General features: G+C 49.1%; 1 protein-coding gene across 1 annotated transcript in view; it reads right to left on the bottom strand.

Annotated features, from left to right (window-relative positions):
- Window positions 1–898: 898 nt before the first annotated feature.
- Window positions 899–18,252, bottom strand: part of SLC7A10 (solute carrier family 7 member 10) — a 36,670-nt gene continuing 19,316 nt past the window's right edge. The window contains exons 2-11 of the mRNA XM_054201327.1: window positions 15,654–15,858; window positions 9,119–9,270; window positions 8,241–8,366; window positions 7,094–7,247; window positions 5,825–5,948; window positions 5,626–5,729; window positions 4,397–4,493; window positions 2,132–2,281; window positions 1,596–1,773; window positions 899–1,130 (exon numbers count right to left, since the gene is read on the bottom strand). Of these exons, the coding sequence (XP_054057302.1) occupies window positions 1,003–1,130; window positions 1,596–1,773; window positions 2,132–2,281; window positions 4,397–4,493; window positions 5,626–5,729; window positions 5,825–5,948; window positions 7,094–7,247; window positions 8,241–8,366; window positions 9,119–9,270; window positions 15,654–15,858 (1,418 nt within the window). The 3' untranslated portion in view covers window positions 899–1,002. The remainder of the gene's footprint in view (window positions 1,131–1,595; window positions 1,774–2,131; window positions 2,282–4,396; window positions 4,494–5,625; window positions 5,730–5,824; window positions 5,949–7,093; window positions 7,248–8,240; window positions 8,367–9,118; window positions 9,271–15,653; window positions 15,859–18,252) is intronic.

Raw genomic sequence — 18,252 nt, forward strand, 5'->3', positions numbered from 1 at the left:
TTGTATTTTCAAAAGATTCTTTGGTGTGAAAGTGGCCGTATTGCTACAGCAGCAAGTCTCTCTATATTAATTAAATATGGGAATGAGATTTTTTTTTTTTTTTCCCTAGTGTTTGCCACAAATAAAATATGCAGAACACCTTCTAAAGAGCATCTGATGTGAGAACGATTTAGGCTTGTTTCTTGGCTGAGCACGGCTGAGTTGGGGTTTGTCTCTGAGGCAGTGCGACAGCCCCTGACACCAGTGAAAGGGAGAAGGGCCGGGCTTCGTTCTCCCATTTCGCTCCAGTCCCACTGCTGAGCCCGCTGCAAACCCTCCCCGGCTCCGCCTTGGTGGAAATGCTTCAAAATTGAGATATTTGAGATTTTTTTTAATAACTTTTTTTTTTTTTAATATTTTTTTCCTGTGTCACCAGACGGTGATGAAGCAGGCTGTTGATTGTGGGCCCTGGGCTCTCTGGTCTGCCCAGGTGGTTGCTGTTGGGCGCAGGACGCCGGGACGCCTCTGGCAGCGGTGAGGGAGGGGGGTCTTCCGAGGGGTAACTCACGTGTTACGTGGGGATTCTCCCCACCCAGGGATGGCAATGGGAATCTTCCTGCTGCCGTGGGTGTCCCAGGGGCTCCTCGCTATCTCTTGATTTCACCACTTTGATTTTGTGTCGGGAGCTGCCCTACTTTTGAAATGCCTAAATCTGTGTGTCTCTGATGGACCCTCCTGGCTGCTAAAATCAGTATTCCAGAGCTGTATCCGTACAAGTACACTGCCAGAAAAACACAACCAGCACCTTATTTTATATTTTATTTCTTTTCTTTTTTTTTTCTCTCTTTTTTTTTTTTTTTTTTAGGGAAAAACTAAAAGCTACAGATGCCATAAAGGGTGTAGCTCATTTTATGGGCTTCACTATTGGAGCTCTAAAAACATTTGTGTTTTTTTTTCCAGAAAAACTTTTTGCAAAAATTAGCATGTAAACAAGAAGCCACTTCATCCTGGGAGGCCGCGTTGCTATTTCGTCTCCGCCGTCTTGGTCGCCGGTCGCCGAGAGCGGGCAGAGGGTGCCTCCTCCTCCTCGGCGACTCCCCCCTGAGGGTAGACCACAAAACACAGCTTCTGTCCCCAGCAGGTCACCGACTCTGCGAAGAGCAACGGGCGGGTGGTTAATGGGGATGCTCAGGCTCTGCCAAGCAGAAGCGATGCCGGGGCCACCCCACGTGTGAAGGGACGCGCATCCCGCCGGGAAGAAAGCAGGGCAGGGGGGAGGCAAAACCCTCGGCCACTTATTAGTCCTTTTGTGAGAACTCATTTCGCCTCCATGTGTTTAAAATTGCCCTCCAGCGTGTCTGCTCTGGGACAGGCTGCTCTGGGCGAGCTGGGTGGATGGGGAGTCGCAGGGGCGCAGGAGAGGAGGCAGGAGTGAGCACAGCAGTTGCCCAAAGGCAAGCGCTGCCTGGCCACCTTGTGCCCGCGGCTGAGAGCGGTGGTGGGGCTCGCTGGCCGGTTCCCTGGCTGTTTTAGCGCCCATGTGGCCGAGGTTAAGCGGATCCCGGCAGCCCTGAGCAGCCCCAGGAGCGCAGCGAGGCACCGCGGCGCTGCCTTACCTATTAGCCTATTTACACACTTTGGTTTATTTCTCCAGTAGACTCCGAGGAAAAACACCGGCACTCCAGTTAAAATGATAATGAGTCCAATGCCACAGACGACCGGCTCGGAGTATAAGCTGAAGATCAGCAGAAATGCCCAAAACGCCAGGTAAGTGATGGGGATGAGGAGATTCACCTACCGGGAGAGAGCAGAGCAGAGCACGACCGTGCAGAGCAGCAGCAGCGCCTGATGGGCAGCGGGGGCTGTGGGGGGCTGCATCAGCGCTACGGCTTCGGGACCCCCTGCGGGTTGTGTCCCCCCTCCCTCCACCACTGGTGTCCCCTCTGCCATCCCAGCAAGTTCACAGGGGGTATGCCTGTGTGTCCTATTTCTACACTCGTGGCACTTTGGGTTGTGGTTTGGGACCTTAAAACACTATCACTACACCAAAAAATAAACCCTTCTTCAAAACGGGAGGATGGAGGGCTTGGTGTGCCTGTCCCACCCCTTGCATCGCTATCACAACCAAGAGATTTAGCTTTAACATTGTCACCTTGATCGGTCTGAAAATTTTGGGTTTCTTCCAGCGCAACACGATCAGGCCTATAATTGTCACTCCATAGCAGAGGTAGTTAATAAATGACACATAGTTGATTAGCGTGTATGTGTCTCCAACAAGCATGATGATGAGAGTGGCCAAACACTGTAAAGAGAAAAGCATAGCCTTATTCGAGTCATTAATAAAGAAGGTAGCTTAAAACGAACAAATACAAGCAAAAAACCTGTCAAAGCAGTTGAACTCCTTTTGTTCATGGCCCCTGCTAGGCATTAGATTTTGGTCTGTGTTGCTCCAGGCTCTCTTTTTCTTATATCCCTTTTTCTCAATTGTCTCTTTCAATAGCAAAGCCCTCTCGGGAGGGGGGGCTTCTGCACTGGGAACCAGGCACCACCCCAATCAACAACCCTTTGGTCCCTCTGGTACCCTGTCCGAAGCCTCGCAGGCTTGGCAGGGGGATTTCAACACCACCAGCAGTGTCTCCACAAAGTGGATGTAAACCAGGACTGTGTTTCATATGGGTGTCATGTAACGCGTTCCCCGCTCTCCCCTGGCTGTCACAGGCAGACAACCCGTTCCTGCGGCCGTGGGGCTTTGCAGGGACACTGCTGGGAGCGGTGATTGCTTGCGGGTGGGTGACACTGAGGTGCCAGCTGTGATTCCGGGGTGGCAGCAGGTGGCAGAGGGACCTGCTGCTCCCTCGGTCACTGGTCGCAGTCACACGCAGGTGGGAGAGACGGCTGTTCCCCACCGTCTATTTTACATTTAGCTTGGTATCTTGATTTTTGAAAGGGTTAGTAAAAATACAGGTCTGATGGTGGTGTTAAAAAGGCCTTTCTCCACGTACAAAGAAACTTTTCTCCATGCGAAGAGCTAGGTGTGATTCACTGGAAGAGAAAAAGGAACCTGATGTATTAATTAGCTTTGTCTAAAGTCTGACCTGAAGCCCACTCCTGCCAGGGCTGTTTCACAGCGAAACAGCCTCTGAAATGTAGCGTTATTTCAGACGATGTGTTTTTGAAGACCTGGGCAGGGCAGGCTGTGGGCAGTTTACCCCAAAATCCTGCACAGGCAACACACAAGACATTTGTGATGGAGGACTGAGCCCCAGGAGTGCCGTAAAGCCCCAGCTAGACACACATTTTGTCATAAAAGTGGAATGTGCAGGAGGCTTATTTGGTGAAATTTGGTCTGGGTGTATAGTGCCAGAATTGCTGTTAGAGCCGGGAGACGCATAAAAGTGCACCATCCTGGCGCATCTGGGGTCAGACCCTGGCTGGTTTGATACTGGTGGCAGGTCTGCAGTTGGCAGCAGTTGATGCATCCGAGTTTTCAAGCAAATGCCCTTCAGGGAATTCCCTTGCTTGGGCCATGCAGCCATGGACAGCAGCACCAGGAGTCATTTTCCTCTTTGACACGTTCTACGCTACAGTAAAGCCCATTACACATTCTAGCTTCACTGTTGCTCAAAGTGTATGAAGCTCTTTGTTTCAAATAATAACTTCTCTAAGTCATTACTAGTGTGGAAATTTACGCTGTACAAAAAGCGAGCGAAATCTTCCCGCAGGAGCACGCCAGCATCCTGACCAGCCCTAAACACCCCAACACTTGGCCCGGTGGTTTCTGGTCTTTGCAGGTGACTTCTGGTCTGCCCGGCATACCATTGAGCAGCTGTGTTATTCAGGGCTGCTGTAATCAGTGTCCCTTCTTAATTGTTTGGCCCACAGAAAAGAAATACCCCTCAGCACTGCCTGATCATCCTCACCATGTGTCTTGCTCATTGAGAGTAAGTAACTTTGGGAGCACTTTGTCCTCTGCCTGGGACCCACCACAGCTTTGGTGGTGGGATCTAAACCAGTCCTGCCCGAGGGGATTAGCAGTGACCATAGTGATTTCCAGCTCTTTGTGGCAAGCGGGAAAAATTGGTCAAAAGAGCTTGTCTCTTCTTAAATGAAGTATCTCCATTTCAAAAGCCAGTCTCTGTCTCTGCTGTGGGCAGGACAAGTGGTGACGGGCTATTTCAAGGACCCCTCCCAGCGCCGAGGGTGGCTGGCAGCAGGAGCCATCATTCCCGAGGCCGAAGGCGGCTCCTCTCAGGGGCCGTCGGAGCTGCTCGGTGCCCACTGGCAGCACTCCGGGCCGACCCATGGCTCCTCCGGGGTAAAATGTGGCCTCCCGAGGATTTTTCCAGCTCTCCTGTCTGTGACTCAGTATTTCTAAAAGCCGGTTTCAGGGCGGCAGGGCCGGGATGGTAAAACTTACGCAGACGAGCAGTGCGGGGATGGGCGTGCAGTGCTTGACGTGGATCATGGCAAGCAGACTTGGCAAATGGCCTTCTCGGGCACCAGAGAAACATAACCTGGAAATAAGGACAGTAATGCTGAATCCACTGGGTGCGCAACAGCCTCCTCAATAGCCATGTCACGGCTCTAATCTCAACCGCCCGCACGGGCCTTGCCCTGGAAGGGAGCTGCGGGCTGTGGGTGCTGGGCTGCGACTGGGGGATGACAGGTGACCGACTGCCTGCGTAACCTCTGTCAGTTATTTAAACTAGATCCTTCCGTATACCAGGCCTTTAACAGCTAACGTCATCTGTGACATGACCAGCTCTGAGATGCGGAATTACCTCTGAGGAGGAGGAATGGAATCTGTCCGGTCCCTGCCTGCTGGCCTTGCTGGCCTGTTGCCTCCTCACCCAGGGTGGGATGAATGCTGTGATGCAGGTTGCGTGGCAATCAGCCGTGCATAGCCAAGGCATAAAACCCCTCAGAGATAACATTTCCAATGTCCAAAGGGGTTTGGGGGAGGTTTAACATGCCTTGAGAGTTCACTTCTAAGTGCGTAACCTGTTCCATATGCACTTAGATTTGTTGCATCTCATACTCGTGAAATTGCTGAGATAAATAACTTTCCCAAGGTACTTAAAACTTGAGTCATTTCCTTGACATTTTTTTTATAACTTTTTAATTAGGTTCAGAGAGGTCAATTCATATAAATAGACCTTATAGACTACAATATAATACACTTTACAGATTCTGGCCCCACTATCAGCACTGTGCATGCAAAGCATCTTGCCTGAAAGGAGTTTTTCCAGCATGGGAATGAAAATGTCTGTAACTGGGAACAGCACCGGGCTCTATAACTCCTCTTTGAGCGAAGCACAGTTTAGCTTGTAGCTACTGGAACTCTCTTGATGTAAAATGACTTTCGTTCCACGCTAAAGCCGTGTTTGGCTCTTACCGTGAGTTATTCCACATCTGCAGACACTTTCAGTAGCTTATAAGGATTATTTTGCAAGAGATTCCACGATTCAATATGACATTTGCTGATTCAAAACAGAGTAATTCATAACTGAATGTATCCAACGCGCCCAACAACCACCTCATGCTCTACAACATCCAAAAAGTCTAGCTAGCATTTCTTTAGCAAAAGAAATTAAAACAGCCCCTCCCCAAATTAGATAATGTTCATAAAATTGTACTCCATCTAACCTTGATGAGGTAAAAAGGTATCCATTTATTCCTCCAAATGTAGATAGGGCCACTGAGACTGGCATAACCCAGGAAAAATAGCCCAGTAACTTTTCACCAAATGTCTAAAGCAACAGAAGGCAGAGAAACTGAAATACACCGCAAAGCACAGAACCGAAATCAAAGTGTATTTTAGACATCCAGGGAATGGTTTACTTACTACCGCCACAGCGTTGGAGGACAAGAGCTCTTGGGGTGACATGGCAGTGAAATATGCAATGTTGGTGAACGTATACACGAATGTCACCAATGGGATGGATATGAATATGGCACGAGGTAGGTTCCTAATAAAAGAATTAGGAGGGTAGATAAGAAATTACAGTCATGCACAGCGAGACCACAACACCCGTGTACGGCCCGGGGGAGGTCACCCCGCCGCGTGGGTTCATCAGCTGTTCCTCTGAGGGAAATGTGCTTCCATGGGCTGTGTGGTGTGACCCGCCGCAGGTTGGAGAAGGCTAAAAGGGCTACCAAAGGCAACGTCTGCAGGGGAGCTCCCTGAGACAGACCCACCACCTCTCCCCTTGGGCTGTGGGCAGGGATCGAGGCAGTGTGCTGCTGGAAAATGGAACAGCCGCGTCTCAACAGGCACCAGTTCTTTATTCCTGCCAAGATCTCTGGACATGCACTTTGCCGCTCACCAGTGTGAAGGCATGTGCAGAGCTGCTCGTACGGCCGCAGCGTTATTTCGTTCCCATCCAGGCTGTGCAATAGCTTAAATTTCTCCTTGTTTAATTGCTGTGTGCATTGGATGCTCAGAAATAACTAACGCTCCGGGAACTGCTCTTGGCATTTGTTGTTCCACTTCATCAGCTCAGAAATGTTGAAACATTTGAGCTTTGCTTTACTAAACTAAAATTCACTTTCCCTCCAGCTTTCCCAGCCTGCTCGTGATAAATCATTTCTGAGCCCCTGCCCGTAGCCAGGACCAGCAGGAACCTGACGCCAGTACCCTGGCCATGCTGGGGCAGGGAGCGCCGCCTTCACCGCCCAACTTTCTAATCTTCTCTTTCAGGTGTCTGTGAAAGATCCCCTTTGGGTGAAAAAGCAAAGCAACTTCCAGCATAATTCAATATTTTTCTAATAAAAGTGATTATCCCTATAGATACTTGTGTGGCACCTCATCAAAGGTTAATTTTCTCCTATAGAAGCACTGTATGATTGAATAGCGCCATAAAGATACTGCTTAGTCTGCAGGCTGGTTTGATTCAGTTAATGCCTTGAAATTAAAAATGTATTTTTAATTTCAGTGTTTCTTTTACTTGCCTGCTATCTGTTCCAAACAAAAAATCTCTCTCTCCTTTAGAAAGATTGGTCCCATAGCCATGGAAGGACATCGCTGCAGCTTATTAAATGAATAATATTACCAGATGGCTCCGATGTCTCAGCACTTCAAGAAAATGAGGATGGCATGGAAATGGATACTTGCCTGCGGGGATCTACCAGTTCTTCTGTTACATAGTTCAAGAAGTTCCAGCCACTGAATGCAAACGACCCTTGAAGAAAAGCTAATGCTAAATGCCCCACGGATGGAGTCATCCAAAAATTGAATGCGTTGCTTGGTGTCAGCTCTTCATAGTTTCCTGCACAGAGAGTGCAAGCAAGAGGTTAAACCACCCCTACCTACCAGAGACACCGGGAAATAGGTAAACTTTTGCTTTTTATTCTTTATTTTTATTCTTCATTCCTTATTGGGTTTGGGACATCATGCTCTTCATGTCACCAGGGGCTGGCATTGCACTCGCGGTGCTCCTGTGGGACAGTGTCCCGGGGAGGCAGCTCCAGTTGTAGGCATGGGTGTCCCTTGCTGCCATCTGTGCTGTGGCACCGGTGTCACCGCCGCCACCCATCGACCCTTTGCCAGCCTGCACTGTCTGAGGGTGGCTCCTTGGCGGGGTAAATGCCTACCTGTTCTTAATGCAGTTGTCTTTTGCAAGAATTTGTTTAGTAGAAATACTGAAAAATAAATGTCTATGGGGCTGGAAGATTTTTCAAGATCGTGGGATCATATTATCACTGAGAAAACAAGATTTCTGCTCTCTGTAAATGACATAGGTCATCTTCCTTTGTATGACTCATCGCATACATGATAAAACCCTTGTGAGCCTTTTGTGTTCTCTGCTTTCCATTAAGTTAGTCAATCAGCGAGACTTTTCTTTTTTTGCCTATTTTTAATCTTGTAAATGACTTTTTGTAGGAAATTGGACTAGTGCACAAAATTGAAGCAGGTGTCTTCCTGTCCTGGGCAAGGCATCACTTATGCATTTTATACCCAGAGCACTTCAAATTTAAGCAACACACAACAGAATAAAAAATTACAGTAACTATTCCGAAACATCCTCAGCTGCCCTCCTTTATTCTATCAAAGCCGACAAGGTGGGCTGGAAAGGGACTTGTTTAAGGGGATATGGCTGGTTTCTCTGTCGTGCTATCTTCTCCACAGCTGCGTGAGTACACGGCCCTGCGGCTCAGCTAAACCCAGTGTTCCTTCAGGTGGGTTTGTAAGGAGGAAACAGTGCAGTAAGTGGGAAAAAACAACAGTACCATACCCGTGTTAGAGCTGTCTCACAGAGTACCTTTAAAGATCTGTATGAAGCCCACAATAATGATAAGGGCCAGGGCTAAGAGTTTTCCTGCTGTAAATATATCCTGAATGCGGGTTGCCCATCGAACGCTGGAGCTGTTCACCCAGGTCAGGAGGACTGGAGAGCAAAAGATGGAATTCAGTGAAATGAAATTATGTTTATTCAAGAACACGCAGTCAAAGCATTGAAAACCACAGGCTGACGCACACGTTCCTGTGGGGAGCTCTAGCGTGGCCGGGAGCGAGGGTGAGGAGGGGACTCCTGGCTGCAGGAGCATCCCTGGCAGCAGCATCTCCCGCCTCGGGCACTGCCAGACGGGTCCCCCAGCGCCAGCGACTGTGCCCAAGCGGTGCTCAGCGCACCGGGACTGCTGCCTCCCCACGGGAATGGTGCACGGCTTTGGTCCCTGCAGCGCTGGGGGGCTGTCGTCGTCTCTGTGAGTAACTAATGCAGAGCTGGTGGCATGCTGCGCTTCATACACGCTGGCATTTGTGGATGTAAAAGATGACTAGGAATGGTAATGGGTGACCTGTGCGGTGGGTGACCTGTGCCAGTGGGTGACCCGTGCTGGGTGCCCATGGCTCTGTGGGGAGCGCAGCAGTGCCCCATCCCACAAGCTCACCTGCCACCACTTTCCCTGGGACCCGGAGGGATTCGGGTGCTGCCGTGCCCCACTCCAGCCCGCTCTGCTTGCTGTGGGCAAGTGGGAAGGGACTGAATATGCTGCACTGGTCACGGTGCCTGTCCTGGGACCTCCCTGCTTGCCTTTTGGGTTGTGGCCGTGACCCCAGCCTGGCTGGAGCGGCCCTGGAGCGGTCCCCTACAAAACTGAGGCAAGCTTTGTGTGTGCGCGAGAAGCAAATACTCACGTAAACACACCATGGAGAGGATCCTGGAGGCATTATAGGGGGGAATACAGTTAGGGAAGACGGGCTGCAGGACATAGTTTGAGAAGGTCAGCGCAATGACGGCCAGACTGGTAGGGTACATGATAAGCACTGCACTCCACAGCAGCAGAAACCTGAAAACAGAAGAAAAACCACAAGAAGCAGTGCTGGGGTGTGCTGGAGGAGGTAATGCATGCTCGGCTGTGCTGCACTTTGGGACTGCTCCCGGGGCACTGGGACTGAGTGCCTTTGTCCCAGTTATAGCTAACCATCACCTACTTGTGCCCCTCCTCTTCCCTTTTCCCACATTCCCAGTGCAATCTGCATTTTAAGTTAAATGTTTTAAAGCAAATCACAGTTTAGGGACGTATAGAAGAGTGAGCATTATGCCCAGCAGGCAAGCTTTGATTTAGCTCTGTACATCAAAGTGGAAACATCTCTGTTGCTCCTGGGCTGACGTGTCCCCCCGCAGACGGCAGTCCCTGCATTGCAGCCATCTCTGAAGGGTCTCAGCAGGGCATGGGCCGGCTGCACTCTTGGGGCTGCCACCGGCTCCCCATTGGTCATGGGGGGGTTTCTTGTCACCATTAGAGTTGTCTCTGTGACCTTAGGGCTGCAGTATTGTGTGACTGCCCAGCTGGGGCCACCCGGGCTGATTGTCTGCCTCCTGTGCGGCTGAACGTGATTGCACCAAATGAGGTTCCCTTGCAGATATGAAGTGTGAGAATTTTTGGTTTCTCGCTCTGGGAAAAAGAAAACAATACTTACCTTATAAAAGCAGCAGTGGATCTGGTTAATGTTTTAAAATATTTGAAGTACTGTTATTTCTGTAGGGAGAAGTAGTTGTTGCAAGAAAGTGAAATCCTCCCTGCCACGTACATAGGCACACAGATACATACACATTAACTCATTCATACATGTGCATAAATGTAGTCTGCAGGGATGCCCAGCTCAAATGAGGATCAGAAGTGACATTTCCAAACAAAACAGTATAACTTCTTGATTACATGGGCTGCTCTTTCAGAGGCTGCCCCCTCGCCACCCGCTGCCAGCCCTTAAATCTGGTGCAGCTGTGGGTGCCGGGTCCTTTGGATGGAGGGAGGGATGGATGGATGGATGGATGGATGGAGTGACTGCTGCTCCCCAGCTGCTCCCTAGGCTCAGGCGGTGAGTGTTTCTCAGTTCTGGTCTTTACTTTGTCATGTTGTTTCTGAGAAGCATGGGGCAATCTCACACTTCTTTTTTTCTTATTAACTACCAGAGAGTTAATTTGGTAAACAGGCACGATGCAAGAGCTGGTTACCGTCCCAAGTGGCACTATTGGTTTTTAAAACTAAGGGTTCTTTTTCCTTTTGTCCTGGCTTGAGTACACATTTCCTTTTATTTTGTTGCATGACTCCTCCCCTCCCAGTTTCTAATGTTTTTTATCACCGTTCAGAGCAGTTTCCTCCAGTAGTTGCTTTGTGCTATTCAGTGCTGCCGGTGCTGTGCCTGGTCTGGGGCAGCTCTCCAGACCCCGTTTGCTGGGGGCGTTAACCTGTCTGGTCCCCACTGAAGACTAAGTGTGACTTAAATACTGCAATAATAATTCGCTGCGAGGGTGCGGGCGCTGCTGAGCGAGGTCAGGTTCAGCCCTCGGTGTCCCTGCAGGAGCCCCGGCTATGCGTGCCCACGGGGCCATGGGGTTTGGTGGGCAGAGGCCACCAGGTCTTCCCTGTCACGTTTGTCTTACCCCACACAATTCATGTGGGCTGAGAGCTGTGTTCAGCTACAAACATTCGGTGGGGAGAATGACTCTGAAAGCCGGATTTCAAGCAAAATTGGCCCTTGCTTCTATGTCGTAATATGGAGTGCGTTACAGTTGGTATTGGGGTAGACTATGGTAACGTGAATAATTCAATAGATTTCTGACAGTCAATTTGCTTCATGCTGAATTGAAATGCAAGCAGGACCGATAACACCAACTGAAGTAAATGCAGAATTTTAGCAGAGGATGATGAAGTTGCACTGTCAATGGGAAGCTCAAATGAGAGAGGGATATTAAAATAAGAATTATGAAAATAAGAAGGAAGCTTGCCTAAGATGTAGGCCCACTTTTACCTTGTTTTCTCCCAGGTAAGTTTTAAACAAAGCCTGGTTCTGAGAAAAAGACACCCATGCTGGCCACTGGGCTAATGCTGAGGTCTCTGGCCATTGGGCGGCCAGGGCTGCGCTGCCGAGGACTGTCCTGGCTCTCGCGGTGCCGCAGGTGGCTGCAGGACCAGGACCAGGAGCTGGGTGGCTGTTCTTGAGTTAAACTGCTCATGGGGAGGTGGCGTTTGCTGTGGCTGGCAGGCAGGAATTAATCAATCCCAACACTTGGAGTCTTCTAGGAAGTCTTTGCTTCTAAAGCACCACGTTTTATCATCTGTTGTGTAGGAAGAGTTAAGCGTACAATTTCCTTACCAAAGAGCAACTGTTCCAGGTCAGCTATAATTAAAGTGACATGGGGCTGACATTTCCTGCAGAAGTAACTGAGTTTCAGATGTTCTTGCTCTCGTGCTGCGTGCGATTTGACAAGCGGAGGTGCAGCCCCGAGGGCTGGCGGCAGGCGTTCTGCAGCCCTGCGGAGGGAGCCCACTCCAGCACGGGGCAGGGCCATGCGTCCTGGCACACCTGGAGTTACTTTGGCCAGCCCTTCAGGTGGCAAGAGGGGGAATCAGTGCCCCGAGGGCTGAGCTGTGGCGTGGAGGGGGTCAGGAGCTGAGCCCTGTCTCACAGGCTTTCACAGTTACTAAGTAATTTACAGCACTACAAGAACCCCAGCAGTTAAATCTTCTATCATTGCTGAGAAGTGATCAGACCTTTAGAAACAGGCTCGAGACAGCTGAATGTAGAGAAAAAGGAAGATGTAGCTGCTCTTGCGATTATTTTTTTTTTCTTTTCCCCCTGGGCATTGGAGTTTGTGTGGGAAAGCTGAGCTCCTGCCTGTGCTGATGGCAAAAGGGCTGGTAAAATGCCACCCCTGTCTGTATTCTGAGCAAACTGTGGTTGTGTGTAACAAGTGTCAATAACTGCTCGCTGGTGGCCTCTGCCGCTGTGCTTTTTGTTGTTGAGTCTGATCCAAAGTCCACTGACGTTAATGACTATCCTCCCATCAACGTGCACGTGCATTAGATAATGTCTCTAATTAGATTCCCTCCACCTCCCCCCATTTTAGAACCACACTGGAATAAGTGATGATCTGTGGTTGGACGTGCTGCTTTTGGGAAGGTGTGGCATTCATGTGGAAGTGCCAGTCACCCCTGGACCAAAACTGAATTTTTTGCAGATATCTCTGCATACTGATTTCCTCACCTGTGGAAAGAAATGAACAGCATGGTTTGATCTGGGTCTCGAATACTATTGATTTTTAGTGCAAACGTACTCCAACGGCTGTTACGATCAAATATTGCTTCTTTGTTCCTTATACCTATGCAGGAAAACATAATAAATGGGGAGGATTTTGGGGGGCAGGGACAATACAACAGAAGTGAAGAAGAAATGTGGTCTGGGTGGATATGGCACGAGCTTCTATAATAAACCTCTTCATGTGAATAGACCAAACCATCCAGATTTGCCACTGGGAAAATCTTTCGGCAGATGCACTAAAGCTTTGTGTGCTGAATTTGATGTTCTTTGCTGTAGAAGGATTAAATCAGAAGAGAAAATCCAACTTCTGGAGAAGAGGTGTATTCTGTCTCGGGGGAGGCACCATGCAGCCTTCCGATGGGCCCCTTTCAGCTTGGAGCCCCACGCGTGAGGGACGGCGGGAGGACAGGCGCTTCCCCAGTGGAAAACTGAAGGTGCTTGTGAGAGTTCCCCAAAGCTCCAGGATTTAGGTGGTGGCTCAGCAAAGTGCAGCAGGGTGCAATCCCAGCTTGCTTTACTGGAAAATTAGACTGAGTCCCCCCTTTTACACCAAAACCTACCTGGAGGCTTCTTGCCTAAGGCAGCCCTTCGTCATACTTATGAGATGGTTTATTTTCTTGGGAGAAAAGGTAAAGTCTCTTTGCAAAGCATGAATGGGAGCACTGCTTCCCTTCAGGTGACAAGGTTGTGCTTTTTTGATACTGCTTGTGCATTGGAAGTGGGGAGAGCAAGCGATCTGCTGCCACAGCAGAGGTCCCTGCCCTGAGAGGTGAGAGCCTTGCTCTGATCCCCAGTAAATGCTGGGTAGTGATCGATCAACGGGCGTGCGGTTTGTGACAGCAATTGCATAGCCTGGTGCTGTCTGGGACCATGCCAGTTCTCTGAACATGGCACAGAGTGAGCTGAGGAACAACCCATGCCAGGTTTAGTTGTACCTGAGTTCTAATTACTTTCTTTTTCTCCCCTAGAAAGCACAATTATTTTGGTTTTAGAGTCAGAATAGTTTGGATTGGAAGGGACCTTTAAAGGCCATCTAGTCCAACACCTGTGCCATAAACAGGGACATCTTCAACTAGATCAGATTGCTCAGAGCCCCGTCCAACCTGACCTTGAACGTTTCCAGGGATGTTTCCAGGGATGGGACATCTGCCACCTCTCTGGGGAACCTCGCCTAGTGTCTCACCACCATCATTGTAAAACATTTCCTTCTTGTATGTATTCTAAATCTCCCCTCTTTCAGTTTAAAACTGTTCCCCCTCATCCCATGGCTCCCCTCCCTGATCCAGAGTCCTTCCCCAGCTTTCCTGGAGCCCCTTTAGGGACTGGAAGGGGCTCTAAGGTCTCCCCAGAGCCTTCTCTTCTCCAGGCTGAACCCCCCCACCTCTCTCAGCCTGTCCTCACAGCAGAGGGGCTCCAGCCCTCCCAGCATCTCTGTGGCCTCCTCTGGCCCTGCTCCAACAGCTCCGTGTCCTTCTGCTGTTGGTGCCCCAGAGCTGGAGGCAGCACTGCAGTGGCGGGGGGGGTGTCTCCCCAGAGCAGAGCAGAGGGGCAGAATCCCCCCCCTCGCCCTGCTGGCCATGCTGCTGGGATGCAGCCCGGGCTGCGGGTGGCAAGCATGATGCCTCCTGTAGCTGGAGTAAGAAGGCTTCATCAATTTTTTTGTGAAACACTGATGGTTTCTGGCCTCCCTCAGAGTGATATTTCAAGGACAGCACTTGTGACCGTTTGTGCAGTTTTATGCTCTTTCATTTTCATGGTCCTCACTTGCAGAGCCCATTCCCGGTAGCGGGTGATGGGGGAAGCTGCTGACTGCCTGCTGCAGCGTCTGGGGGAGTGGGGGCTTTGCCATGCAGCTCCCACCCCTGTGAGACACCAAACCTCAGTGAGACGAGTTGAGATTTTGGCTAACCAAGCCAATGCTGCTGTTACGTCAATCCGTGCTGCGACACCAGTGTAATTTTCTATGTAAAGTAGGACACTGTTCAGAGGAGTGGTTCCTCTGACTGAAGCAACAGGGATTTTCATGAGAAGTAGTACAAGGCAACAGCTTAGGTCTGACAATCATCAGAAAACTCCCGTGTCACCCAGCCTGTGTTCAGATGCTGGCTGTGCCCAGTGCCACAGCAGGCACCAGCACGGGGACATCCCATGGGACGGGGTGACAGCCCGCCCGCATTACGCCGGTGCCCATTTACTCAGCAGCCAGCTCAACTGCTACGAGCTTGTTTTTCATCTCAAATGAGAAGGAATATTCTTTTCTTTTTTGCCACCTTCTTTCTCTAGTTTGCAGTTATGGTGCTTATTTTTCACAAATAAAGCACCAACATGTGGCATGGCTTCTTTACTTGCAAATGAGCGAGCTGGCCAGAAGGTTTTGGTGCTTCTCTAGTGAGCTGTGAGTACAGGTTATCAGTTTCATTTTTCTTGCTGAAGACACAATAAAACATACAGTCAAATATAAATGATGACCTCTTCTCACTTCTCCCTTCTTCCCTTAGCCACACTACTCCATTTGTGGTATTGCCAAAGAGAAATCATTCCCTGAATTAGCATTTCCCCTCTTTGAATTTACAGCACTTCTTTTGTGCACTTATTTTTGCCCACCTGCGCCCGGAACGCCTCTGTGGGCAAATCTCCTTCCCCAGCGACTTTCTGTGTGCTGCTGTAGGAAGGTCTCGCAGTGTAATGCCATAGAAATGTTTGCTGCCTTCTGCACTGGTGGTTAGAGGGGGGCTGTGGTTTATGATCAGGAGCTCCAGCCTGGCTTCCCTGATGCGCGAAGCTCCTCGGTGTAAGGTCCTGATGGTTGGTGGCTGGCGCGCAGGCGCCGCACTTGGACACAGCATCGTTTACAGCCCCGTTCCTCCCCTTCATGGACCCTATCGAGTCAGAGAGGGAAGCGAAAGCGCTCGTACCTCTGCATAGGGGCAATTTGGTATTTCTAATGAGAGCAGAAAGAATGACGTTGCAAAAGCATTTTATTGACAAATGTTCCCTCTCTCTTCCAAGTGATGTATCTTTTCCACACTTAATATATTTAAGTGCAGAATTTATTTATTTATTTATAATTTATTTATATTTAATATAAACATGTTTTCAAATTACTTTATAGAGATAGGGTACTTACCCAGCTAACCCACCAAAAATCTCTGTGACGTAGGAATAATCCCCTCCCGATTTGGGGATAGTGACTCCCAGTTCGGCGTAACATAGCGAGCCAAGGGCAGCCACCCCACCGCCAAGCACCCAAATAATGAGAGCGAGTCCCACCGAGCCGGTGTGCTCCAAAACTCCTTTTGGAGAAATAAAGATCCCAGAACCAATGATATTACCTGGAAAAGAACAAAAGGTTTGCAGTGAGGTAAAAGGAAGTGAGAAATGCCCTTTTATTTTCATTTTTTAAATTAAAAATAAGGGAAAGCCCCCACCAAGCCGAACAAGAGCCCCCCCCCACCAAACCCTCTCTTCCAGATTTTGCTTGATTGTATTTTACCTGATTGTGCCCTGGGGAAAGCGCCGTCTATCAGCAATTAAGGAGGGTGAGAGCGTGCTCAGCTCTGCTGGAGCACGGTAAGGGTCAGGTGAGCATCTGCATTTGCAACTAGCGGTTTTGTGTCACCGACTCAGACAGCTGCTGTCACCCGCTGTGACCAAGTACCTTATCGAAGAAGCACCTTTGTAATGAAGACTTTTGTCTCCTCCTGAGAGGAACCTAAACAAGATAAGGCCCATCTTCAGGGCGCGTTGGGAAGTAAAAAACCCCCTCTGTAGCATTATCTACCATGCCAGGGCAGGAGGTGCGCTTGCCAGCAGGGAGGGTTTAAGATTGTGCTTGAAAAGTCATCTCAAAGTCTTGAATGTTAGAAATTAATTAATATTTTGTATTTGCAATACCTGTGCTGCTTAGTCATTGCCCACAGATTTTAAAGGGATATTGTGGGGTGACTGAACAATCAGACAATGTGGACTTTGTCCTACTAATTTTGTTTAATTAGCGTGTGAGCTGAGGGAGTGCTGGGTGTAGAAGGGGAGTGCTGGGTATCACAGATGCTCTTTTTTTGTGTGGGGCCAGGGCATGGTTGTCCTCCCAGACCAGCGGGAACTGCTCTGCAAGAGGTGCCCATAGCTGCTCTGAGTCTGGAAGGAGAGATTTTTTTTTTTTTTGTCAGTCTTGGTACTTTTTGAGTGATACCTGAATAGCACCCTTTTCCCCAAAGGATGTGAAGACCCTGCTGTTATAGGACTCTGCTGAGGGCTTTCCTCTTTTATGAGTTAGCATTAAAATCCTCACTGACAGAATTGAGTTTCAGCCTATGCTGTTGAAGAGCATTTCTTATTAGTGTAGACATGAAAATAAAATACTGGATACCAGTCGCTAATGAGGTATTGTCATCTACAACAGCTTCTCAGCAGCCTTTGAACCTGAGCATCATCAAATCTAAGCTCGCTTCCTCCCCTCTGCTTTATAAATGCTTTTCAGCTTGCAATGTACAGCAAGTTCCCTAAATACATCTAGTTACACCGTGTTTTGCTGCACTTGGTTTCGCAGGAAACGGAAAGGTGTAAAATGTGTGGGAGCAGGGAGATGACCGAGGCACAGGGAGCAGCCAGCCCTGCCCACGCTCTCCCCTCCTTCCCCCAGCGCCGGCAGCAGTGGCCAGTTGGGCTCAGCGCCTCCCGGTCCAGGGACTGTAAAATATGATGTGAGGAACTGGAGTTTACTCCAGAGAGGAGCTGAACAAGACAAGAAATCTGCAAATGTACAGACAATATTTGTGATAAATGCATTTTTGTGTGCATGGGCTGCTTTCTGTAATGTTTGTGATACACAGATAAGACTAAGTCAGAAATAACCAGCTTAAATGGTGATGGAGAAGGTTGAGGGTAAAGCTTAGAAAAATCTTGGCAGTGTTGAGATCTCTGGCCACGGAGGGGATCTCTGGGGAAGATGGAGGCATCTCCCACCTGAGCCCTCCTGCTGAAGTGGGGATAGATATCCTCTGGGACCAGGAGCACTTTCTATGCATTTATAAAAAAAATCAGGTCAGGGATGTAGATGTTATCAAAACTAGCTCATACTAGAATAACAGAAAAATTGAATATAACTATACCTTAGCTGAACTAGCACAAGGAGCCCTAACCACTGCTACAGCGTTAATCGTGGCAGCTCCCTTCCCACAAAGGAACGGGGTTTGATGCGGATGAGCCGCATGAGATTATTCATAGCGCAAATAGATTTGTGCTGGGTCGTCCCTGCTGGGAAGCTGCACGGCTGGCGTGGAGTGGTGAAATCTTTCAAGAAGACAGATGAAGAGTTAATGTATTGCTAAAGCATACATAATACTTGGTAAAATTTACGGGGCTTTTTGGTCACAGTTTCTCCTGCTGGCTGAAGCGTTGCAACATACCTAAAACAAACAAGCTTTTCTGGAAGCCTGGTTGCGCCCTGTTCAGGAACTGTAACAAATCCTGATTTAAGCTGAAAAACAAACACCTGTCTTAGGAATTTAAAAAAACATCTTGACAAAGCCTCTGGCACTGCTGTGTGCTGCAGTTGTAACAGTTACGCTCCTGCAGATGGAGGAAGGCCTTAAGTTATAAAGGACCCTTAAAAATGATCCTCTACCTGCCAGCATAGACACCTGCGTGTATCTATTTTTCACAGATCAGTGCACCTGAAAATGTTGCAATTCTGGGAGAAGCCAGGGGTGTTTTGGGGAACATAC

Source organism: Rissa tridactyla, chromosome 4 (genome assembly GCF_028500815.1).
Source record: "Rissa tridactyla isolate bRisTri1 chromosome 4, bRisTri1.patW.cur.20221130, whole genome shotgun sequence".
In the NCBI taxonomy this organism is placed as follows: Eukaryota; Metazoa; Chordata; class Aves; order Charadriiformes; family Laridae; genus Rissa; species Rissa tridactyla.